We start from the raw sequence: 27,253 nt of genomic DNA, 5'->3' as shown, positions 1-27,253 counted from the left end.
GCCTTTGATGACAGAAACTAGGTGCCTACAAAAATATTTGTTGTTTTTGTGTTCTCATTGGTATATCCATGTGGTCATAGGTAATGTTGGTGTAGTTAGTTCTTCATGTTTTCTGAGATGTTCACTGTTCTCCTGACTGTTCCCACAGAAGACAGTCAGCGGCGCTGTCAGAACCTGCGGGACCTCCAGTATGTCATGGTCATCTTCATCATCGAGTATGTGGAGAGACGCAGCGAGGACATCAGCCAGCAGCCTCTCAACTGGTTCACCATGTCAGGGGGAAGCACCTCCAGCGCTGGCAGCTATGGTAGGGGCAGGGGCACATCCCCCACGCTGTAGGGGCAGGGGCACATCCCCCACACTGTAGGGGCAGGGGCACATCACCCACACTATAGGGGCAGGGGCACATCACCCACACTATAGGGGCAGGGGCACATCACCCACACTATAGGGGCAGGGGCACATCACCCACACTATAGAGGCAGGGGCACATCGCCCACACTACTGATGGAGGCATGTCCTTTAACTGTAGGGACAGGAGGCACATACCTCCATCTGTAGGGGCAGGGGCACATCCCTCAAACGGGAGTGACAAGGGCACATACCTAAAAACTGGGCAGGGGCACCTCAACTAAACTGTAGGGGCAGGGGCACATCCTTTAAACTGTAAGGGGAACATATCTTCAACTGCAAGGGCAGGGTCAGTCACTGAAACTGGAGGGGTAGGGTCACGTTCCTCTAGGAATATTCACAAAAAATTAAAACAATGGAACAGCTGATTTTAGCCAATCAGCTTGTAGCAAATGTTGTTTTACTTATTACTGATGTGTGAGCCCTATGTAGAATATGGCAGATGATGTATATTTGTGTCTTTTTGTATGTATCAGCATTATATTCAAAAGCATTAAAACGGACATAAGTGTGCTTACATAGGCCCATCAGTATGAAAACAAATTCTTGCTTAAACCACATGTATATGCACCTCATCATCCGCTTTGCTAATTCTATATGCTACATCTACAGCTTAGAAATTTTGGACAACAATCCAATTATCATTGGTTTCAGGGTGTGCCTTAGGGATGCAGCTCTGCACAGTAGCATATCCAAAACTCAATTTACCATGCCTGATGGCTTCCACCCACACAATCCACCTCACGGATCTGTGACCTTGACCTTTCCTCCCTTGCAGGCAGCTACAGCGACCCCTCCAGTGCCTACCTCTATTCACTCCTCCCCGCCTCCGACTCCTCCCTCTCCAGCAGCATCCAATCACAGCTAGCCAAGGGGAGACAACCCACAAGGAAACAAACATCATCATCGAAGAGCTCTGATCAATTTACAGATCAGCCATTTGACGACACAGCGCCTTCATCTAAAACGGGTCTGCCAGGCTCAACTGATACCGATTTTCTGGATTCCTACCAACTTGTTCGGACAAGCAAGTTACGTGATATTGCACAGAAGAAAGCAGCCAATCAGTCCCGCATTGCACAGTTTTTTGGCAAGAGGAAAAAGCTGATGTTTGTTGCTGTGAATCAGTCCGAACTCTTAGAACGATTCAAGAAGTTGTTGGTGTTTGCTGTGGACCTCATTGTTAACATAGGTGAGCTCAACACTTTCTTACAAACATATCATTTCTCCTTCATTTTCAGACACGTCACTTAAGTGATATTTTTACTATGGAAGTTCCTGTTTATTGTTGAAGATCATGTTTATTGTTTATTGATCATGAAGGATGGAGTGTGAAGTTTCATGTTTATTGTTGAAGATCATGTTGATCATGAAGGATGAGTGTGATAGAGATGTTCTTCAGCAAAACCACAGTCTGGAAGTTCACCAAACTTTTCAACATCACCTACCGTGGTCTGGAGTTTACTCTGGTAAGTGGTGTATGTTTCCTGTCCACACTGACATGCAGATGTCTGGAGTTTACCCTGGTAAGTCATGTAACTCTTTGGTGAAGACACTGACATGCAGAGAGTTTACCCTGGTAAGTCATGTAACTCTTTCATGTCCACACTGACATGCAGATGTCAGTTTAGTCTGGTAAGACAACAACTCTTCATGTCCACACTGACATCAGATGTCTGGAGTTTACCCTGGTAGGACATGTAACTCTTTCATGTCCGCACTGGTCAGATGTCTGGAGTTTACTCTGGTAAGTCATGTAACTCTTTCATGTCCACACTGACATGCAGATGTCTGTATAAACGTTGATGCTCTGTTTCAAGCATTGTAACATAGTACAAACTGGAGTAATTGATTTATTAAATGATTTATCCTGTTAGCATATTTTGATCGTGGATGATCCTGTGTTTCTTTGTCACAGGATAAAGGTGGGACCAACCGCAAGTCACGTAATGTAATCATGTGGGGAGCCAAAGATGTCATCAGACAGCAGGTAAGATCCATCTTCTGGACAGGCTCCTGTCTTCCTCATACAGACTAATGTCATGTTGTAGTCTGGGAAGGGATTCTGTATACATGGACTATGGTGGTGTTTACCTCCTGTAGTGTTGTGTTGTAGTCTGGGAAGGGATTCTGTATACATGGACTATGGTGGTGTTTACCTCCTGTAGTGTCATGTTGTATGGACTATGGACTATGGTGGTGTTTACCTCCTGTAGTGTTGTGTTGTAGTCTGGGAAGGGATTCTGTATACATGGACTATGGTGGTGTTTACCTCCTGTAGTGTCATGTTGTAGTCTGGGAAGGGATTCTGTATACATGGACTATGGTGGTGTTTACCTCCTATAGTGTTGTGTTGTAGTCTGGGAAGGGATTCTGTATACATGGACTATGGTGGTGTTTACCTCCTATAGTGTTGTGTTGTAGTCTGGGAAGTCTGGGATTCTGTATACATGGACTATGGTGGTGTTTACCTCCTATAGTGTTGTGTTGTAGTCTGGGAAGGGATTCTGTATACATGGACTATGGTGGTGTTTACCTCCTATAGTGTTGTGTTGTAGTCTGGGAAGGGATTCTGTATACATGGACTATGGTGGTGTTTACCTCCTATAGTGTTGTGTTGTAGTCTGGGAAGGGATTCTGTATACATGGACTATGGTGGTGTTTACCTCCTATAGTGTTGTGTTGTAGTCTGGGAAGGGATTCTGTATACATGGACTATGGTGGTGTTTACCTCCTATAGTGTTGTGTTGTAGTCTGGGAAGGGATTCTGTATACATGGACTATGGTGGTGTTTACCTCCTATAGTGTATGTGTTGTAGTCTGGGAAGGGATTCTGTATACATGGACTATGGTGGTGTTTACCTCCTATAGTGTTGTGTTGTAGTCTGGGAAGGGATTCTGTATACATGGTCTATGGTGGTGTTTACCTGCTGTAGTGTTGTGTTGTAGTCTGGGAAGGGATTCTGTATACATGGTCTATGGTGGTGTTTACCTGCTGTAGTGTTGTGTTGTAGTCTGGGAAGGGATTCTGTATACATGGACTATGGTGGTGTTTACCTGCTGTAGTGTTGTGTTGTAGTCTGGGAAGGGATTCTGTATACATGGACTATGGTGGTGTTTACCTCCTATAGTGTTGTGTTGTAGTCTGGGAAGGGATTCTGTATACATGGACTATGGTGGTGTTTACCTCCTATAGTGTTGTGTTGTAGTCTGGGAAGGGATTCTGTATACATGGACTATGGTTGTGTTTACCTCCTATAGTGTTGTGTTGTAGTCTAGGAAGGGATTCTGTATACATGGACTATGGTGGTGTTTACCTCCTATAGTGTTGTGTTGTAGTCTGGGAAGGGATTCTGTATACATGGACTATGGTTGTGTTTACCTCCTGTAGTGTTGTGTTGTAGTCTGGGAAGGGATTCTGTATACATGGACTATGGTGGTGTTTACCTCCTATAGTGTTGTGTTGTAGTCTGGGAAGGGATTCTGTATACATGGACTATGGTTGTGTTTACCTCCTATAGTGTTGTGTTGTAGTCTGGGAAGGGATTCTGTATACATGGACTATGGTGGTGTTTACCTCCTATAGTGTTGTGTTGTAGTCTGGGAAGGGATTCTGTATACATGGACTATGGTTGTGTTTACCTCCTATAGTGTTGTGTTGTAGTCTGGGAAGGGATTCTGTATACATGGACTATGGTGGTGTTTACCTCCTATAGTGTTGTGTTGTAGTCTGGGAAGGGATTCTGTATACATGGTCTATGGTTGTGTCTTCGTGCTACAGACTTGGGTTGTGTTGTAGTTTGGCCGTCTGCTCCTGTGCATGCTGTCTACCAAGATGGACTTCAACATGCGTCTGTATGGTCTGTCCTTCATCATGGGAGAGACAAAGGGGCGGGACGTCATCAAGATGCTCATCTCAACACCGCAGCTGGTGAGTGACACTTGCATAACAGATAATGGCTCTTGTACTTTTTCTTAATTTCCAAGCGGTTATTGTCATTGAGCATATTCACCTTGTTAACCCACTTTGCTATAATTGTTGGCTCATCATAAAGTATTCTTTATAAGAAACCAAGACCAAAAGTTAATAGGACAGTCCGTATCTACTTGCATGTGTTACAGGATTTAAAAAAAAGAGTAGAGTTGAAGAAGGATTTAATTGCTTAGTGATTGTTCCTGAAGTGTTTTTAGTTTCATCAACTTTAGTTAACAACATCATTTAAGTCTCTTTGATCAGTTGATAAGCTGGTACTTCTATTGATCAAGTTTTTAGTAATGTTGAAATTTCTAAAGGATTGAATGGTATTGTGACGAGATCGAGTGGTACTGTGGGGTTGAGGCTTCAAATGGACAAACAGGTACTTTGACAAGACAGATTGGTACTGTAGAGGTTGGTTCTGTAACGACTTTCAATGGTTCAAATGTACCAGGATCGAGTGATACTCTGACATTGAATGGTTCTGTGAAAGGACCGAGTGGTACTGTGAAGTTTGATTCCAACAGACTGGTACCGTGACATTTAGACTTCAAATATACCGAGTGGAACTGTGAGGTTATGACATTGTACTGTATGTGATGTTGAGTGAGGGTGATTGTCCTGCTCCAGGGCCAGGAGCTGAGTTACTACCTGTACAACCTGCTGACAACCTGGAGAGACTGGTTGGTCGGGACCCAGAGAGAGCAGGGCTGCATCCTCCTCAACCTCCTGCGGCAGAGTGGCTTTGTCGTCTACATGACTGACAGGATGCTCACCCCCCAGCAACAGGCTGTGCTAGATGAGGTGCGTTGTACTTACTGACCTTTCAAGTTATAACTCTGTTTCCCTTAGTAGTTTGTACCCGTGAATGTCCGGGTTAGAATATTGATCTTCATTAACCCATGCTTGTCGTAAGAGGCGACTAACGGGATCAGGTGGTCAGGCTCGCTGACGTGGTTGACATATGTCATCGGTTCCCAACTGCACAAATCGATGCTCATGCTGTTGATCACTGGATTGTGTGGTCCAGACTCGATTATTGACAGACCGCTGGAATATTGTTGAATGCAGCATGAAACTAAGCTTGCTCGCTCACTCATCCTTAGTAGTTTGGTTTCTCCTTTGATATATATGCTCATAGTTTCATGCTCATAGTGTGGTCCTTTGCTCAAAGCTCAGGTCACAAATCGGCGAGCTCGGAGAGTCCTTGGATGGGTGACTGTATTTGGCAGCTTGACTCCTGAGAGTTTTATAGGACTTGAGTCCTGCCCCACAACGAAGCACATGTGACACATGTGGTCTCACCTTAGGCAAGTGAGTTTGTTCAAAATTGTCTCTGTTCACCCAGCAGGAAAATGGGTACCCGGTGGAAAAAGTCATATGACTATAACCTTCTAGCGCCTAACAGGCAGCTTGGGTTATCCGGGGTAATAATGTGCTGTGCCTTGATTGTTAGCGCTATGAGCATACCTAGTGTGGAGTTTGACGCTATATAAATGGACACATTATTATTATTATTATTATTATAACTTTGCAATGTGTCTGTGTCTTCAGGAGAAAAGGTCTATTGACCTACGGCTCACCAATGCGCAACAGTTGTGGTCCCAAAAGAAGCAGGTGGCAGCAGAAAGGTGAGACGGGCGGGATCACTAGCAAGTGAAGGATCTGTATTTCCTGGATATGCTTAATATACTATACAGTTTTCATGGTTGAACTGCCGATTATAGGTACTTTAGGTTTATGATGCAAAGTAGTTTCAATCGAAAACAGAATCGTTACACAGAATCTCATTTCTGTACCTCAAACCATTTCTTGGAGTGATGACATCACTGTCTGGGCTGTAGAGATTTCAAGTCCCCAGGGCCTAGATTTTCGGCCTACAAGATAGTCGTAAGTGCCATACATTAACATTAACTTACAACTATCTTAGTGCTAAGAGAGCTAATCTAGGCCCTGAATACTGTGTTTGTGTCTCCTGTGAGGAGTACAGGGCAGAATAGGTACTCAGTGCACCATGATTCTCCCTTTGTAGGGATTCAAGATGAAAGGGTCCCTATAAGGATTTGGGGCAGAATAGGCGATTCTAAATGCTTTTTTGTGAGAGGGAAAAGCGTATACAGCTTTTTCTATTGCATTTTCCTGTAGCTTGGCATTGTTGCCAGAGTGCCCCATGTAGTGAAGCTGGGATGTGTCTTGTGTTGCAGAGTCTTGCAGCACTATGAGAAGCACATGAAGCTGGTGTCTGACCAGGCCATGACGGTCACCCAGACGGTGACTCAGCTACAGAACAACCAGAGGAAGGTCCTGGTGGACCACATCAAGAAGTCCATGACAGAACAGATCCAGCTGAAGAAAGCTTGGCAGGAGCTCGTCCAGACACTCACACATGAGAGGTAGGCACTGTTTGGTGTTATCTCCCTGTTTTCTATAGGAGGAGTGGTCACTTTAAGGAAGAGTTATCTTCCCCCTGTTTTTCTGAAGGAGAGGTAAGCTCTGGTAGGAAGAGTTATCTTCCCTTGTTTTTTCTGAAGGAGAGGTAAGCACTGTTTGGAAGAGTTATCTTCCCCTGTTTTTCTGAAGGGGAGGTAAGCACTGGTAGGAAGAGTTATCTTCCCTTGTTTTTTCTGAAGGCGAGGTAAGCACTGTTTGGAAGTGTTGTTTTACATTGTTTGCTCGTGAGTGAGCAGGTACTGGTTGCAAGAGTTGTCTTCTCTTATTTATCTGTAGGTGAGTTGTTTTACATCGCATGTTTCAAGGTATCAAACATAAGCTTCATTTGATGTGCTTCTTCAAATCATAGGAGACACAAACTTCACCCACCTTCTTGTTATTATAATTAATAGTCAATCTAGCAATAAATATTGAAGTTGTAAAGACACAGTGCTTCGATCAGTTCCTCACACACTACTGTAGCATGTATCTTGCATGAACCTGCACATTGTTATTGAGCTTCCTTCTCCCCCAGAGCGGTTTGGTTCCACCCAACCTCCTATCCCCAGTCATGGCAGCTGGACCCCACCGAGGGACCAGGCAGGATTAGGAAGAGGCTCCAGCGGTGTCATCTTGCCATTAACAAGAAATACCTGGCTGAAGGCTACAAGCAGAAGCTGGGTGAGGAGGGAGCCTACATTAGTAATGTTGCCAGGCAACCAGGTTGTCAGATTGTTACATTATTTCCAAATATATCTTCTTATGAAAGTAGAAGCCCAGTATGAGAAACCTGTATGAATCAGCAGTACCTTTGATGATGTCAAACTTTCAGCTATTGAGCATTTTGGCCAGGTTTATGTACTACTCAAACAATGTTGAGAACTGTTTATTCTCTCATTGGACGATGGTCAACCTGTCAGGGATAAGTTTTCATGTTACTTCAGACAATGAGTAATGGCATGAAGTGCAATGGGGGGAAAGCAACACACTGTTGTAGAAATAGACTGACGGGGGTTTGGTTTTACGCCGCTTTTAGCAATATTCCAGCAACATCACGGCGGGGGACACCAGAAATGGGCTTCACACAATGTACCCATGAGGGGATTTGAACCCGGGTCTTCGGCGAGACGAGCCAACGCTTTAACCACTAGGCTACCCCACCGCCCCTGTAGAAATATAGATAGCATGAGTACATATTGCAGTCCCCTGCATCAGCATTATTGCTGGTAGTGTTGAAGGGACCTAGTTGTTATAATAGATATAGGTTAGCAGTAATTGTAAAGAATGAGGCTCTGACCCTGTTGCTTTGTTGCAGATGTGGAGAGTGTTGACCCGCCACTCATCTACCTGTTTGAGGACGATGACAAAATGTCTGACTCAGCTGCACTGCTTTATCGACTTCACACCAATGAGAAGATACAGTCAGTATCATTTGTATCATTTATGTCAGAGTAACATTGAGTTCAATATTTATGTGAATGTTTATATTTTACTTTTGCATTTTGATCAGTGCTTATTGGCTTGATAATTTGGGATGTGTAAAGCCCTGGTTAGCTATTCTCGAAATGTTTGTAGCCCTACGAACATCTTAAGCCCATTCTTAATGCATTGGCTACGATCAAAGTTAAGAATTCTTAGGGCTACGAACGTTTCGAGAATAAGGGCCCTGATGAGTGCCTGTCCATTCCAGACACACCTGCCTGTGCACTGCCATATCTCCAGCCAGCGAGAACAAGGGAGAGCTGCTCGTTGGTGAGTACCAGGCAACATTCTACAACATTCTACAACATTTTACATGTATAACACTTAGGACAGAGAGTGTAGGTTCGAATTTTGGAAGAGGTTTTTTACTAATAAAAGTTTCAGGACTTGTATTGATAATGCTTCTATACCTGTAGTATATATGATTTGAGGCTTTCTTTGGACATTTAGCATATCAGGGCTCCAGATAACTTTTGGAGGTGTACTGAGAATTTTGAAGGAGTACTGACATGTTTTTGTGTGAGTGAGTTGTGATGTGGTTTGTCTGGACGATTCATCGATCACTATTTCCTACCATGTATTTGTATTTGAAGACGTGTGAGAAATAACTGAGCGACCGTGTGATGCGCGAAATGTCAGGTCCGACTGGATATAAATAGGAACAGTGAAGTTTTTAGCCAATCAAAAAATATTGACGCATATCGTTGCATGGCAACGCATGTGATTCCTAATGTCGGGGTTTCCTCATGTGTCAAATCGTGTTTCGCAAAAGAAACTTGACAAGTATTTATCCGAAATAGATTTCCATTTGCACGATACGCACGGAAATTAAATGTTAGACGTACAAAGGTATTTATGTGCGTACACGATACGCTTGAAATCTTATATTATGTCGTACTTAATTGATTTTGAGGCGTACATTACGCCTGTACGCCCCTTATCTGTAGCCCTGGCATATGTATCTTCATATAACTCCCTCTTTGGTGTTTATTCCAAACCGAATATGTGTTGTAAGATTAACTCCAGTGTAAGCAATGAGAAAGGTGACTTACAGATGATCACTGGCCTGATAATTGTACTAGCGTCTCTACCACACCATCAGGGGTACAGAAGATGAACGTTAATTCTGTCCTCATGTTATAGAGTTGTATCTCTGGTATATGCAGTGCACTCTGTCAAACTCGGACTCTGTCTTTCTTGGATTGCTGTATAAACAGGACTGAACTTACGGTCCCGACGTAATCCTTCTTTGTTGTCATAATGAAAAAGTTCTTTATCTCGGACTCTCATTATTTCGGGATTTCTACCAAAGTGTCGGCCCGAAAAGGTAGTTACATGTAAAAACATTGCTTTATAATCCAGACTGAGGAGGAAGTCCACTTGGCCAATAAACCTTCAATAAACAATCTGTTGATTGGTTTGTGTATTTTGTCTTATTTACTGAGCAGGAAGAACGCTTGGCCAAGACCGCTTGGTCTAGCGGTGGATACTTATTTACCTTTGATGCGATTAACACTAATTTTGTAAACTATAACTGAGATGATCATGTAAACTCAGTGTCAATGTCGGTAATCGGTAAAGCTGAGAGCCCACGCTGTTTCAAGAATGTGAATATGGAGACACTCCCCCGTGACTTGGCGAGCCAATCGGAAGGCGTGGATGACCTCACACATATTCAGTGATTGGCTAGATCAAGTCAACAGACAGATGAGGAAAAGAAAGAGGCATATCCTCTTGTTCATTGACAATGCTCCGTCCCACCCTCAAGACATAGTGCTCAAGCCTGTACAGAAACTATGATCCTAAAACACTCACTTAAAAGTCAGTCACAGTCTTTGATGACTGATTTCTTCACAAACTAAAGCTTTTATATGCATGTATGTAATAAACAAATGTACATGTACTTTGTCAGTAAGTGTTCGTCTTTATACGCATTCATGTAATATGTGATTCATGCACAATCATTTGCTCGTCAAAGGGAGATAACCCTGATAAAATATGTGTTCCTCGGACTGCTGTCTAATTAGGACTTTGTAGTCGGTGACAAGCCGGTCCGAATTAGAAAGAGTGCACAGTATGTACATCTACATAATGATTGGTTGTTTTCCTCCAGGGGAGATGTCCATCTTCTTTGTGGCGGATGAGGCTATCACAGATGCCAACTACACACAGGTAGGTCTTGACTGATTTTAATGCTATCCTTATAAATATAAAGAGTCATATAACTGCTTTGATGATACAGATTGTATTGAAAGTTATATCATCAGATGTTAATGTTAATGGATGTGGAGTTAATGAATGCTCAACATAGATGTTGATACCTTTCCTTTCATTACATCTTTTCATTTGATAAAGATCATGAAAGCATTTTGCTTGATCAATTAATTTAGAGTATTTATTCATTCAGTGATTAGGTTAATTGTGTTACATTGTGTTATGTACTGGCCCATTGTGCTACAGTCTGTTACTTAGTGGCTCGTGGAGCTACAATATGTTACTTACATTTTGCTACAGTATGTTACTTACTGGCCATGATCGTACATTATGTTTCTTACCACTTCTGCCAACCATAGGATATATAAGAGGGTGTATTATTCGCATCATCTACAAGATTCACCAGGTTTGATTATTACACATCATGTGGACAGATTCCTTCTTACATCCCAACAGGTGTTGCTAGGTAACCAAGAGCAACTTTCTATGACATGGCCTCACGCAGACATCAAGGAGCTGCACAAGCGGTGGTTTCAGCTTAATGATGTGGGTCTCGAGATCTTCCTTACAAATGGCCGGACATTCCTGTTGGCTTTCAAAACTACCAAGGTAGGTGCATGAGACAGTTCTACAGTTCGTGACTGTTGATCCTAGTAGGTCAGTGTACTTCCAAGTTGATGAGTGTCTACATCTATTGTCAGATCCGGGATGAGTTGTACCAGCACCTCCTCCAGTCCGTCGAGCTGCCCAACCTCCTGCCCCCCTCGGAGAACCTGGCCGCAGTGCAGCGTCTGTGGCTGGACGGAATCCTCACCAACTCCGACTACCTCACCTACCTCAACAAGATATCTGGCCGCTCCTTCAACGACCTCATGCAGTACCCGATCTTCCCGTTCATCCTCAAGGACTATGAGAGTGATGAGCTCAATCTGGATGATAATGAAGTCTACAGGTAACATCTGAGAGAATATCCACTGAAAGGGACCAATATAACTGTGTTAGACTTGTCTATGTTTGTTCTGAGTTCTGTCCAATCCAGGAGCTGTGTATAGACAGGTTCATGGTCAAACAGATCCATCACCCATCCATACACCAAACCTTACTCTGTAAACAGATCCATGGCCAAACCTTTACTCTGTAAACAGATCCATGGCCAAACCTTTACTCTGTAAACAGATCCATGGCCAAACCTTACTCTGTAAACAGATCCATCACCAAACCTTTACTCTGTAAACAGATCCATCACCAAACCTTACTCTGTAAACAGATCCATGGCCAAACCATACTCTGTAAACAGATCCATGGCCAAACAAACCTTTACTCTGTAAACAGATCCATCACCAAACCTTTACTCTGTAAACAGATCCATCACCAAACCTTTACTCTGTAAACAGATCCATGGCCAAACCTTACTCTGTAAACAGATCCATCATCAAACCTTTACTCTGTAAACAGATCCATCACCAAACCTTACTCTGTAAACAGATCCATCACCAAACCTTACTCTGTAAACAGATCCATCACCAAACCTTACTCTGTAAACAGATCCATCACCAAACCTTTACTCTGTAAACAGATCCATCACCAAACCTTTACTCTGTAAACAGATCCATGGCCAAACCTTTACTCAGTAAACAGATCCATGGCCAAACCTTTACTCTGTAAACAGATCCATGGCCAAACCTTACTCTGTAAACAGATCCCCATGGCCAAACAGATCCATCACCAAACCTTTACTCTGTAAACAGATCCATGGCCAAACAGATCCATCACCAAACCTTTACTCTGTAAACAGATCCATGGCCAAACCTTTACTCTGTAAACAGATCCATGGCCAAACAGATCCATCACCAAACCTTTACTCTGTTAACAGATCCATGGCCAAACCTTCTTGTGTAGACAGGTCCATTGTCAAACCCTTTAAGTATGAACATTTTACGTTCGTTTCAGGGATCTGGCCAAACCAATTGCTGTGCAAGTCAAGGGAAGAGAACTCAAATACAAAGAGAACTATGAGGTGAGAACACAAGATTTGTCGTTGGTTTCCCAGGTCTGTTTGGTTGAGATGTATGGAGATGGTAAATATCAACAGACTATAGATGTTGCTGCTTTCATACCATAGCATACTTTCAATCTTTGAATTGTTTTTATGAAATACAAAATGCGGCAACATATTTCTGTTTGCAGTTCCTACGTCAAGAATTTGAGAAGCCATCAAGCTCAAACGACTACATCCGCATACGACCATACCACTACGGCAGCCACTACTCCAACAGCGGCACTGTGCTCCACTACCTTGTCAGATTACCTCCCTTTACAAAGATGTTCCTTTCATATCAAGGCATGTCCTTCAAGATCATTTTGTGTTCTCGGAATTTTCCTGCATAGTGGTTGACTTTTTCAATGTCACTCTTCTTCTATGCATGTCTAGCATCATCTTAATAAATGTCTGTGTTATGTTAATAGACAGGAACTTTGATATCCCGGACCGAACATTCCATAGTATAGCAACATCATGGCGACTGTCCAGCTTTGAGTCAACATCGGACGTGAAGGAACTGATCCCAGAGTTCTACTTCCTCCCAGAATTCCTCAAGAATGGAGAAGGTATGACGCTGTACAATGTTCAGTATTATTTGTTTCCATGGCACCCTGTTCATGTTACCAGATTCGTCAGCATCATAACTGTGAGAACGTTTCACCAAACTCGAGGGTGTCTCATACCTGCATCACTTGGAGTTGTCATGATGTAACTGAAAGAGTGTTTCAACTGGCATTAATACCAACTCACTGATTTTGTGTTGGTCGTGTCCTTTGGGGAGAACTCTGTTGACAGTTCCATGTTATATGTTCTGTTAGAAGTGTGTAGTTTGCAGAGGAGGAAGTCAAATTTGGGAAGTTAATTATTCAATGAAAAGTAATGGGTAGAAGAGTTCCTTAACCCTTGCTGTTGGTGATGTGAGCTGATTAAGATAGGATTAGGTGGTAACAATGATATGGCCTACTTTGTGTCATCATTTCAAAGTAACACTGTTAATTGTTCATGCTGTCAACCTAGGTTCACCTGGTCCAGGCCCCGATTTCTCGAAACAAACTTAAGTCTGAGTTTTGACTTAAGTTAGAGTTTTTACTCAAATTTGAGAAAACCCATTTCCCAGAATGAGCTGAAATCGATATTTAATTCAAACATAGTAGATAATTTAAGTTTGGTGAATAGAATACTGAAGTTGTTTGGTCTTTTTTTATTTAAAAATGCAGCTGAGTTAAAATTCAGCTGTTTCAAATTGTCAACTCAGTTTGAAATTTGAGTAAAAACTTAAGTTTGTTTCGAGAAATCGGGGTCTGATGTCATTTTTTGTTTGTGAGATGCATAAACATAGAGGTTAACCCTGTCAGAAAGTGACGCCTTCTATTCAATGACTGAATTCCCTACAACAGCTATAATGTTTCTGACTGTTGTGCCAGACGATATTTTCACCTTCTTCCCAGGAGAGTCTGTACCACACAGTATTACTCTATGCTTACCCAGGAGAGTCTGTACCACACAGTATTACTCTATGCTGACCCAGGAGAGTCTGTACCACACAGTATTACTCTATGCTTACCCAGGAGAGTCTGTACCACACAGTATTACTCTATGCTGACCCAGGAGAGTCTGTACCACACAGTATTACTCTATGCTTACCCAGGAGAGTCTGTACCACACAGTATTACTCTATGCTTACCCAGGAGAGTCTGTACCCAGGAGAGTCTGTACCACAGTATTACCACCTATGCTGACCCTGGAGAGTCTGTATTACTCTATGCTGACCCAGGAGAGTCTGTACCACACAGTATTACTCTATGCTTACCCAGGAGAGTCTGTACCACACAGTATTACTCTGCTTACCCCCACACAGTATTATATGCTTACCCAGGAGAGTCTGTACCACACACAGTATTACTCTATGCTCTGTACCCAGGAGAGTCTGTACCACACAGTATTACTCACTGTATTACTCTATACCCCACACAGTATTACTCTATGCTTACCCAGGAGAGTCTGTACCACACAGTATTACTCTATGCTTACCCAGGAGAGTCTGTACCACACAGTATTACTCTATGCTGACCCAGGAGAGTCTGTACCACACAGTATTACTCTATGCTGACCCTGGAGAGTCTGTACCACACAGTATTACTCTATGCTGACCCAGGAGAGTCTGTACCACACAGTATTACTCTATGCTGACCACAGGAGTCTGTACCACACAGTATTACTCTCTGCTTACCCTGGAGAGTCTGTACCACACAGTATTACTCTATGCTTACCCTGGAGAGTCTGTACCACACAGTATTACTCTATGCCTACCCTGTTATTGTTTATCAGTGAAGACATACTCTGCAAACTGATGTGTGCTTCAACATTGCACATTACTGTTCTTTCTCTATTTTCATTCCAGACGTTGACACTTTAGTTTTTCCTTTAGGTTACAATTTCGGTTACAATTTCGGCAAGAGCCAGAATGGGAACGTGGTGTGGGATGTGACCTTGCCACCCTGGGCACGAGGTGATTCACGCCTGTTTGTGATGGTGCTCCGCCAAGCCCTGGAGTCACCACACGTCACCCGCCACATCCATCAGTGGATCGACCTGGTGTTCGGCTACAAGCAGATGGGAGAGGAGTCTATCAAAGCCATCAATGTCTTCCACCCATCAGTAAGTTCTATTCTAACACTGGAATATTTGTTGGAGGTGGTCCTGTTGCAATAGGAATCTGATCGTGTGGTTGTGGGTTCGAATCCTGGTTTGCCTCGACCATGTTTCAGTGTTTGTCAGCACTGTCCTTCAGCTTGTGTGATCTATGAAAGTGGTAAACATCGGAATCACTCTGAGCTTTCCTCCCACAAAAGGGCGGTGGGGTAGCCTAGTGGTTAAAGCGTTGCTTGTCGTCGGGCGCCTATCGAAGACCTGGGTTCGAATCCCCACATGGGTACAATGAGTGAAGCCCATTTCTGGTGTCCCCTGCCGTGATATTGCTGGAATATTGCTAAAAGCAGCGTAAAACCAAACTCAGTCAGTCAATCAGTCCCACAAAAAGTTGACATGTCATGATATAACTGGAGTAATACTGGCAGTATAACTCAACTCAATGACTCGCTTGCATGATTGTAATGGTGAACCTTTTTAATTACTGCATATTTACAAACTGAATAGTTTAAGAGCACTGACTTGTTGTACTTCCTGTATGATAATAATATATGATTCAATGACGATATAATTAGGGGCGGTGGGGTAGCCTAATGGTTAAAGCATCCGTTTGTCATGCTGCAGTCCCGGGTTTGATTCTCCACATGTGTACAATGTGTGAAGCCCATTTCTGGTGTCCCTTGCCATGATATTGCTGGAATATTGCTAAAAGCGTCATAAAACCATACTCACTCACTATGATGTAATCATACAAATTCTTCTCACTTTTATACCTTTACCACATTGATATGATACATGCTTATAATCACTGCTTGAACAAATGCTTCTCTTTGAACTGTGTAGACTTACTTCGGAGTGGACCTGAGCGATATCACTGATCCTCTGAAACGCCAGGCAGTGCTCACAATGATCAAGACGTACGGCCAGACCCCCAAACAGCTGTTCCGCACCCCACACCGCCAGGGTATGGTGACAGGGACCCCGCCTGCCACGCCCCTGTTGTCTGACCCTCACCTTGCTGGTCGGGAGGTAAAGCGTCTGTCTTATATTGTAAGTTATCTCCCTTAGAGCATGCCGCCCAGCTTGATGTTGATGTGCACTAACATTTTGGAGAACTAGCTCACTAAGGTTTGTAGATAATCGGCTCCTGATGCAGTAGGTAGCTTATCCTGCTCCTTCATCATCAACCCTCCTGTGTCCCGAACCAAGACATGTACATCGACCTTGGAAGGGACTCTCAACATCAAACAATGAAGATTCTTAACTTCATGCAAACATGGCGTTAAACCAAAATGACTCAGTAAAAATGACAAAGACTCCTGGAACAGCCCAACAGGTTGATTGACACAAAAATTACAGACATTGGTTTAGTGATGGAGAAGTAATTCATGTAAACTGGAATTGGATTGTCTGAGTGATCATGTGATTCATTCTACTGAAGACATGTAAGGCAGGTCATGCTTGTGTGTGTGTGCATGTGTGCGTGTGTGCGTTTGTTAGGACTTAGTTCTTGAATTGATTCCACCTGTATAAACTTGCACCCCTTGTGCCCACACCCTATGAAATAACACACCATTTACCTACCATACCATCCACACCCATCATACTCCACCAAACAATCACCATACATCCAACCAAATATCTACCATATGCCCCATCAACCCTTCACCAACCATACAACCGGCTGAATGACAACCACATGACACACCAACCCTTCACCAGTTGTACAGAATCTTAACACCTACCATACACTCCCACAAACATCCAATGCACACCCGACCATACATCAACCCTTTACTGTCTTATCCTCCCTGAATACTCACTACACTCACCCCCCACCAAACACCCGTCTCCACCACCACCACCACCACCCACCATAATACCCCACTAAACACCCCTCCAAATAGCCGTCTCCACCACCACCACCCACCACCATAATACCCCACTAAACATACCCGTCTCCACCACCACCACCACCACCACCACCCCACTAAACACCATAACCCGCTCCTACCCCACTAAACACCACCACCATAATACACCCGTCTCCACCACCACCACCACCACCCACCACCATAATACCCCACTAAACACCCCACCAAACACCCGTCTCCACCACCACCACCCACCACCATAATACCCCACTAAACACCCCACCAAACACCCATCTCCACCACCACCCAAATACCCCACTAAACACCCCACCAAACACCACCCGTTCACCACCTTATACCCTTTGTAAACCCACCATGCCCCTTTTCACTGTTCATGTAACAATTCTACTTTCATTTTTCTCTTTGCTGTGAAACTAATGACAGCTAATATGTTTAGCATTGCCCTCATTATGCTTGTCTGTCATACTGTTGTTCATATGTATACATATATATCATTATAAACATGCATGGAAGTGCATGCTCTCCCTTTGTAAGGTCACCAACAGTTGAGATAACATTTGATATCCTAAATCTGATCATGTAATCCCCTCCTATTGCAGCGCCGTCCAATCTCCAACATCAACGGTCTGCGGTGGGGCAACTTTGTGGGTTCCCCTGAGGGTGGTACGCCAGTGACGGTGTGGAGGAAGGTGTACCCGGTCGTCATCACCACCCTGGTCCCTCTACCCACAGGCTATGTGTTTGGGCTGGAGGCCAACTCCTGCGCCCTGGTTCTCCATGCTAAAGACAGGGGTGAGCTGACAATCTCCATGGTGGGATGTTGTACGCTGACACCATCAGTGTCACATGTTCCTCACAGCTGGTTGTGACAATAGAGTGCAATCAATGACTGACATCCAGAAACACCGCTTATCATTAACCAGGGGGTCCTGGGCAGATTCTGATTCACCTCACTTATACTACTCAAAACAACTTAAGACACATGGCTCTTCTACTTTACAATAGTTACTCTGTCAAGGGTGAGTGAGTGAGTTTAGATTAACACCACTCTTAGCAACATTCCAGCAATATCACAGTGGGAACACCAGAAATGGGCTTCACACATTGTACCCATGTCAGGAATCAAACCCGGGTCTTCGGCGTGATGGCCAAATGCTTTAACCTCTAATCTTCCCCTAGCCCATACTCTGTCAGTAATGAATGAAAACATTAATAATACACATATACATTCTGACCAAGATACGAGATATATACAGAACGTGATTGTACATGCCCTGACGGCTGTTTTCAGCTGACCTTGTGGTGAACTCCACGGACGTCATGTGGGCGGCCATCGTCAGCTGGGGCCACACAGACCGGATCCTGCGGGTCAGGAACCAGTTCAACCGACCCATGGTCAACTTCCTCCCAGAAAACCCCCTATGACGAGGTGGGTGCTCCGGGGTTGTAGGCTGTGTGTAGATGTGTCCCTCTGTATGTTAGTGCATCTTAGGACTAAGTTCATTCTTCATGAATGTCGGCATAAGAGGTACAAATATATAGTTAAGAGTACATAGGATGTCAGGGACCCGTTTCACAAAGCTCTCATAAGCCTAAGATCTCGTAACTTTTCTCGTAGCATTCATACTCCCTATGTTACAGTATTGGAGGTACGAATGCAACGAGAAAAGTTACGAGACCTTAGGCCTACGAGAGCTTTGTGAAACAGGGCCCAGGATGGTTTTCATGATGATATTACGAAAAGTACATATTCTTTTAAAACACCAATTCGTTTAGAGTTAAACAATGTATCTACTTGTATGGGTATAAACATTGAAGTTAGCTATACTGTTTGGACAAATACTTGAATTTAGGATTAGATCTTTAGAGAAATTACTTTTTTTGTATAGTGAGTGAATGAGTTAAACGACATGAACCATGCAGGGATATGTCAAACTGTGAGGATGGTTGAGAGCAGAAATTGTGTCCAGGTTTGGATATTATTGTTAAGGAGAAGACAGCTGTACATTCTGCACTTCTGTTTTTTGTTCTGCTAGATATCTTGCTGTGCGTCTGTGCCGGACTGTCGTCTGCTGTTCACCGCTGGGTCTGCTGGTATTGTCAATGTGTACCATGTGACCTACAACCGGGCCAAGGTGAGTGGGCAGACACGGGGAGATTGGTGCACAGGCGGAGACTTGTACACATAATGGGTCACTAGCTGATCGTAAGAGGAAGCTGACTACATTTGGTGGTCAGGCTTGCTGAATTGGGTGATGTGTGTCGTCATGACCAAATTGTGTAGATAAATGTCCTTGACATCAGTCACAGGATTGTCTGCCCCAAGTATAACTTGATTGTTAGAACTCTCATATTGCTGAAATAATGCGGCAACCGAACAAACTAAATGTTCTTACGGCATATCATTCGTTACAACCTCCATATTTTAGGTCATTGTTACAAAAATTGGAACTGTAAGAAGTTCACATACAATACCATTCAGTGTATTAAATTGATTCAAAATAGGATATCATACCTTACCAATAAACAAAATATGTATTTTACATATTACTAGAGCACAGCTGTCTCTCAGATGAGATTTTTGTCATTTTCATCATGTGTACAATCATACCCCGATCTCACAGACAAAGTTTACCTTTCAGGCCAGCAATCTCCAGGTGTTTAATACACGGACAGCACTGTATGGCCACTCCGGTCCGATCAATGTGTTGTGTGTGTGTAAGTCCTACAGTGTGCTTGTCAGTGGGAGTGAAGACGGAACCTGCATCATCTGGGATCTCAACAGGTCTGTATTGAGAGTTACCTCCCTTACAACAATATGGGGAGTTAACTCCCTATATCATAATTTTTTCTTATCCTGACTCATGATCTTTTGCTTATCTCCCTTTCCTTTGCGACACTTGAATCCCTTGAAGTTCCCGAAGCGGACGTAAAAATACACTCACCCACGAGTTTCCTCCCTTTTACTTGAAAAATTACATATTTTTTCTTATCCTGACTCATGTTTATTTGCTTGTCTTCTTCTTCTGGCGAACCTAGTGGAACACTTGTATCTCCCAATTGAAGCTCCCTTCAATAAAAAATCACTCATTAGTACTCACCCCGAGTTATCTCCCTTTCCGTAAGCGCGGGAAGGAGGGCGCCACCCAAGCCCATGTGCCTCACTCTCTCCTTCTTCGCCCAGTGAGCTGGACGTGAGAGCACCTGTGTCTCCCAACACATATATCCTTTATTTAAATCTAGTTTAGTTCCTCTTATACGCTAGTATAGAGGTAGTGCTAGTATATTTATTCAATTTGCATTGATTATTAATTGTGTTTCTGCTGTTTATTCACGCTTTGCCGTGATTGTTCAGTAGGCTACATTAATGAAAATTTGCACAGATTGTAAACTACGTTACTCTGATACCGATCCTCATTTAAAATGCCCTAGTTGCATTACTCCATGTTCCTTTGATTCTCGTTGTAAATTGTGTAGCAATTTACCTATCTCTGCCTTTGACAAATATTTATGTTCCGTTTACAGACGGAAGGCAGATAAATCTCGTAAACAGATTTCAAACATGGCTAATAGATCGCAAATTAATGTTTCATGTCAACTGTTGACTGAGGACTCGTCACCGGCTGGTGGCATGCCTGAGTTTCCCTCGAGGATAAGCGTGGGGACGCAGTCCGCTATGTCCAAGAAGTTTACCTGCATCTCAAGAGCTGCCGCCGCCTCAGTCCAAGTCGAGGAAACCAGCCATATCATCTCGCACTCTCATGCACTCCAAGATCTACACCGCCATCTAAAGGGAAGTCAACTAAATCTAATAAATTTGCCTCTGATATCTTACCAGTTACAGAATTAGCATTATATGATGATGATATGCCTATTATCATTCCAGAAGTTCGTCACAAGAAACGGCCCGTTTCTGCGACTATCACCTCAGCGCAGACGAACACACAACCGAGATGCCGACGCTATCACCAATACATTTATCTGAGGGTCCCGTCACCTCTGCAGAGAGACATCCCTCATCAACGCAGAACGTCCCAGATGACTTGATCAACCACATTATGAGAATGATGGAAGACCGCTACGGCTTACAGAGGCCTCAGAGCCACGGGCCCCAGAGCCCACCCCATACTAAGTCATACAGGGCCCCAGAGCCCGCCTTGACTTCGCGTAGGGCCCCTGAGCCCATAGACGCGCCTCCGCGAAGGGCAACCCTGCCCGGAGTGAGCTCTTTGCACAAGGTATCCCAGGCCGCCTCCGGGAAGGAGCTAGAGTCTGACCCTTTGCAAGAGGCTTCGCGGAGAAGGAGTGCTTCGCCTAGCACGCACCTTGTCATGTACGAAGGGCGTTCGCAAAGCAAGCACTCATATGTCGGAGCGGACACTGACTCCAGACATTCGCGCAAGACGCGAAGGCTAAGTGGTTCTACAACGCCTACAAGACGTTCGCGCAGCCCTCAACGTTCGAGAAGCCCAGAGCGTCGGCGAAGCCATCAACGTTCGCGTAGCCCACAGTCTCCGCGAAGGATGTCGTCTCCAAGATCTGCATACACTAGCCACTCGTCAGTCCGTTCTCCTCAGTCCTCACATAGATCTTCTTACAGATCGAGGTCTCCGACATACGACCATACGTCAGAGGAAGACGATGGTATTATTTTCTCAGAGGCTGAGATAAGGTATTGGATGGTAAATGAATTACAGCTGGCCTCTCCCTCCAAGAACGAGGATACAGCCCAAACTTACCTGATGAAAGATGATGACGTAGATCATATCACCATACCTCCTGTGGATCCTATCGCAGCCGTTCCTGCTAAACTGGATACAACTTTCTCCAAATCTACTAAATCCCATCTTCCTCACTTACCGATCTTCAATGCCAAGCATTTTTATGGACATAATATGGAGCCTTTTTTCAAGACTCAGGAGATTGATGAAAACTTCAAGATTATCAGTGATTCCAAGTCCAGAAGTTATAGGATTGACGATCGTAAGATAGCCCAGTTAGATACCATTGCCAGAAGAATGTTCTTCGGACTTAATAGATCTAGGACTATTAACGAAACTCTCATCACCAAGTTCAAGAACTCTACGGATGAGGAGGACAGGATGATCTATTCAGCTCTACTTATGCAGAAGAAAGATCAACAATTCCTTACAGACCATCTTTCAGCTCTTACTGAAACTACTACCATGACACGTCGGCAAGGATTACTAGCCTCATGCTCTTGGAATAATCAATTCACAGAGCCCCTGTACACAGCTCCATGGTCTTCACCTTTACTGTTTGGTGGCAACATTAACAAGGTCTCCAAGGAAGTATCTAAAGATTCTAGAGAAGTACTGATGATTAGATCTATGGATACGTTAGCCAACGTCTTCAAACATTCAGCACAGAGGTACTCGGGTAAGGCTAAATTCTCAGGGCTACAGAGAGCACGGGATAAGAAATTAGCGGCCGCTAATAATCCCAAGGATTCTTTTCGTCGCCCCTACAACAAGTTCAGAGGAGGATCAGCTAGAGGCAGATCATCCAGAGGTGGCCGTGGATTTAAACGATGAAAGTCAGGTTCGGAACGACTGGAGTCTTCCACCCCCAGTCGTCCCAGTACAACCGTCTCAAGTGGGTGGACGACTACAACTTCACTGGGAAAACTGGGAGATACTTCAAGACCCGTACGTATCCAACATCCTTCGATACGGATATCGTCTACAACTCAAGGCCAAGCCACCGTTAACAGTCAACCCACCAGGGTTCAACGTTCAACTGGCATTACTACCCATGTTAAGAGAAACAGTACAGTCTCTACTAAACAAACAGGCCTTAGAAGTTCTCGATCAGCAAAACATCATACCAGGTTTCTACTCCCCAGTCTTCCTAGTGCCGAAAAAGAATTCCAAAGAGAAGTATCGTCTAATATACAACATGAGCATATTCAACAGAGAATTTCTATGCAAACCACCAGCGTTTCGCATGATACATTTACCTCAACTTCGTCATCTAATTCGTCCACTAGATTACATGGTAAGTATAGATCTGCAGGATGCATACCTACACATTCCGATTCATCCCAGTTCAAGGAAATATCTGAGATTCATGCTAGACGGCATACACTACCAATGGAAAGTACTTCCCTTCGGAATCACTTCGGCCCCATGGATATTCACAAGAATAACCAAGCCTATGGTCTCATATCTACATCGTCAAGGCCTGCGGAGTGCATTTTACCTAGACGACGGCATACAGGTGGATCCACATCCACAGCGTCTCAGACTACAGCTGGAATTTACAATCAAGCTACTAACGCAGTTAGGCTGGTTAGTAAATCTACTCAAGTCGGACCTAGAGCCCACGCAAGATCTGCAGTTTCTAGGTATACGATTCCTTACAGCTCAGAACCGTATGATAGTCCCGGAGGACAGATGGATCAAGATACAACAACTGATCCCCCAAGCCCTACTCTCTCCGTTACCACTACGACAGTGGCAGAGTCTACTGGGACTACTCACATCGGCTCAAGACTTGACACTCAGAGGCAGGCTCCAATTGCGTCCATTACAAGTCCTCATCAATGCCCATCTCGAGGACTCTCTACCGTTCAGTCTACCAGATTACGTCAAACCACATCTACTCTGGTGGACCAAGAGATTGAATGTCTCGCGCGCAGGCGTCTCCTTACTAGAGCGGAATCGGAAACACATCTTTACGTGGATGCGTCACTAAAAGGTTGGGAGCCCACCTTTCCGCAGGACAGCCAGGCTTATGGAGCATTCAGGAGAGCTTATGTCACATAAATCTGCTAGAGATGCAAGCAGCCATAAACGCCATAGATCACTGGAGCAACCTATTACAGAACGCTCAGTTAATGATTCATACAGACAACTCCACAGTGGCGTTCTATGTGAACAAACAAGGGTCAACAAGATCACTGAATCTACTCACTCGATGTTTCAAACTGTTCGATCTAGTCGACAGTCTAAACATACGTATCAAAGCCTGCCACATTCCAGGAGCAAAGAATGTGTTAGCAGACGCTCTGTCTCGGCCACACCAACCATCGCCGACAGAATGGATGCTCCACACAGAAATATTCAATCAGATAATCATGGAAATAGGATCTCCTCTGATAGATCTATTTGCCACCCGATTCAACAATCAACTGACAACCTTCGTATCGCCAGTACCAGACCCACTAGCATGGGCAACAGACGCACTAAGCATATCGTGGGAGGGACTAAACGCGTACACTTTCCTGCCTCCTGCGTTGATCCCACAAGTCTTGCTAAAAATCAGTCAAACGAAGAGCCTCGATCTGATTTTGGTCTCGCTTTACTGGCCAGCGCGAACGTGGTTTCCAGACCTCATACACGAAGAATCGGAAAACCAGTACTTCAGCTCCCACTGCGCTCCAATCTACTGATACATCCACACACCAAACAAGTGCACAAAACACCAGAAGCATTCCGACTTCACGTGTGGATTGTATCAAGGTGTTTGAATAAGAGAGGTTATTCCAACAGAGCGGCTAAGGCGGTCACGCTTTGCACTACGTAACTCCACTCGTAATTATATACGATGATAAATGGCTCAGATTTGTCAATTATGCGGCTAAGAAAGGATTTTCAGCCAGATTTGCTACACATCCTCAAGTGGCAGATTTCTTATGTTTCCTACGTCAAACTAAGAATCTCAAAGGATCTACACTGTCCACTTATCTTACAGCCATAAGCTCAGTCATTACTATGAGAACGGGCGCCAAACTGACCAGAACACGGAGTTACTTCGCCTTTGCTACGCCTTCCGATTGGAAGATCAGAAACGGAAGTTTCAAGCGCCAGCCTGGGATCTAAATGTGATACTTCAACACCTCACAAGTGAGGCTTACTTAACCATTGTTATCTGCGTCATATGAATCATTGACCCACAAAACCTTATTCCTGCTAGCGTTAGCCACTGCTGCCAGAATGTCGGAAATTCACGCTTTGGACTATGAGAGAACACGATTTGATGATATTCACAACATCGCTCATCTGGGACTTCTGGCTGGGATTTTATAGCTTAAAAATCAACTACCAGGTCAACCAGACAGGTTGTTCCATGTCCCAGCTCTCTCATCCATACTTGGGCCGCAGGGATACGATGGACTTATCACTTTGCCCTGTACGTGCACTGAAAATATATCTCCAAAGATCCAAGCAGAGTAGAGGGAAATTCAAAAGATTGTTTATCCCTATATCTACCGCTTCACAGACAGAAGTGTCGCGCACTACCATTTCTATTTGGATCAGAACTGTCATACTAAAAGCCTACAAGGCAGCTGGACTGAACCCTCCAAGTGCTGCTAATCCCCACGAAATTAGAGCACTAGCCTCAACTTTGGCTTTACATGGAAATTGTTCTTTGAATACCATTATGGAGGGATGTTTTGGGAGGTCCGAGATGGTGTTTGCAAACCATTATCTGAGAGATATCACCACCAAGGACATCTCAGGTATCCACCATTTCGGTCCCATGGTCCTCGCTCAACAGTTGACAGTTCCACGGAGAAGATAAGTCTATCTTGCTGATTTTATACTTATCTGATAACACTACTAATAGCTGTATGCTATCTATATATATATTTGCTTAAAGGTCACATAAACCCTAGGGGGTAAAAATACATAAATCACTAACTGGCATCGTTATAAATGAAACCCCGTCATTAAAACTACTCATTTCGACCTTTAATTGACTTAAATCGACCTTTTTGACAACAGTGCACAATTCTCACCCGCGAACAAAATTTCAACCAATCAGAGCGGCGCGCATCTGTGACGTCATATGAGGAATAGCTTTGAGGGCCGATGCAGAATTCATCTACATTTTAGGGCTTAAATTATCTTGTTTACAGGCTTGTATAAACCTGAAATCGTGACAATTGTTGTGGAAAATGAAAGCTATATGTTCTCACAATCTACTGTCATTTAGTTTTGTCTCCTGCTTTGCCTAGTTTCGAGTTACAACTTGTTTTCATAGGCGATTCTGTCAAAATCGATTGGTGTCGTTAGGCCATATTTGTATAATGACTGATTCAAATTGATCCCATTTCTGTGTTTTTTTACCTCGATATTTAATCATGTCATGTAAAAATCTGTTTGTATTCTCAAAACAGTGTCGGCCCATAAGTTTTCACATGCAATACAGCAATTAATACTCCCTTGTTGTAACCCGTGTTAGGTGGTATATACCTACATATGTTATTTGTCATCATTCACTTGATGGTCAGTTAATGAATTTATAACAGGTATAATTAGTGGTAACACACTTAGATTACCCGACAAAGGTTCCCATTTGGCATTTCTTGTGTCTGGAGTAAATATTCAACATTATAAACATCGATCAAAGGATTAACCGATAACACGCTGATTGATTAATTACTTTTATCTTACACAGCGGAATTGTCAAAGGTAGTGTTTATGTAAGTAGTAGATTTACTAATCTATACTGAATACACTCTGTCGTGTCGGTGTCTGCGTAAAAACAACGTCCTTCTTTCAAAGGATTAACCGGCAATACATTGATTGATTGCCCATTATTGGCTAACTAAATTACTGTTTTTAAAGAAAGGCGGACATTATGCAATTAGTTGCCAGGTGTGCTATCTTGGGTGACCAATGAGACTATACACCAATACCTGAAAAGATTTATCACTTTTTCGTATATTAAACTGTTTAAAGGCACATCATTTGGAACAGTTTTGTTGATATTGATGGATACATTCCTCGAACAAGGTAATGGCCTGATATTGTTCCTATAAGTTTAATCTGTTTTAATTTTAATATTTGCATTTTGTTTTTATTCATTTGTCGTAGCATATCAACAGAATCATTGTTTTCGCCGTGAAGTGTAATGAGACAGACAACATGCACTAGGGGGGTGTGTGCAAATTATGATTCACATTGGCAAACTATAAAATGTCTAGATATTACAGTTCTGTTATAAATTCACTATAAGTATTCAGCAGATCGTCTGCTTTTTATTTAGTTTCAAAATGCATACAAGTATTTAATTAGGGTTATAAGACCAAATATAAAGACGCACATTGACTAGTATCTACATACTGGTGAGTGGACATTAACCATGGGAATGTAGCAAGAAAGTTATCGCGCAGTATTGTGACTT

General features: G+C 43.4%; 1 protein-coding gene across 1 annotated transcript in view; it reads left to right on the top strand.

The window, feature by feature from the left end:
• Nucleotides 1–27,253, top strand: part of LOC124273673 (lysosomal-trafficking regulator-like) — a 110,764-nt gene that overhangs the window by 72,599 nt on the left and 10,912 nt on the right. Inside the window, 23 exon segments of the mRNA XM_046708946.1 lie at nt 149–307; nt 1,190–1,603; nt 1,801–1,880; nt 2,330–2,401; nt 4,211–4,342; nt 5,018–5,191; nt 5,942–6,018; nt 6,592–6,780; nt 7,353–7,498; nt 8,133–8,238; nt 8,508–8,569; nt 10,413–10,471; nt 10,970–11,122; nt 11,215–11,465; nt 12,464–12,530; nt 12,701–12,854; nt 12,980–13,120; nt 14,983–15,212; nt 16,047–16,232; nt 17,698–17,890; nt 18,390–18,544; nt 19,135–19,233; nt 19,741–19,883. Coding sequence (XP_046564902.1) covers nt 149–307; nt 1,190–1,603; nt 1,801–1,880; nt 2,330–2,401; nt 4,211–4,342; nt 5,018–5,191; nt 5,942–6,018; nt 6,592–6,780; nt 7,353–7,498; nt 8,133–8,238; nt 8,508–8,569; nt 10,413–10,471; nt 10,970–11,122; nt 11,215–11,465; nt 12,464–12,530; nt 12,701–12,854; nt 12,980–13,120; nt 14,983–15,212; nt 16,047–16,232; nt 17,698–17,890; nt 18,390–18,544; nt 19,135–19,233; nt 19,741–19,883 — 3,442 coding nt within the window.

This window comes from Haliotis rubra, unplaced genomic scaffold (genome assembly GCF_003918875.1).
Source record: "Haliotis rubra isolate DU_JTF1 unplaced genomic scaffold, ASM391887v1 Scf183, whole genome shotgun sequence".
In the NCBI taxonomy this organism is placed as follows: Eukaryota; Metazoa; Mollusca; class Gastropoda; order Lepetellida; family Haliotidae; genus Haliotis; species Haliotis rubra.
Note: the sequence above shows the minus strand (reverse complement) of the source record. Positions and strands in the feature narration are given on the sequence as shown.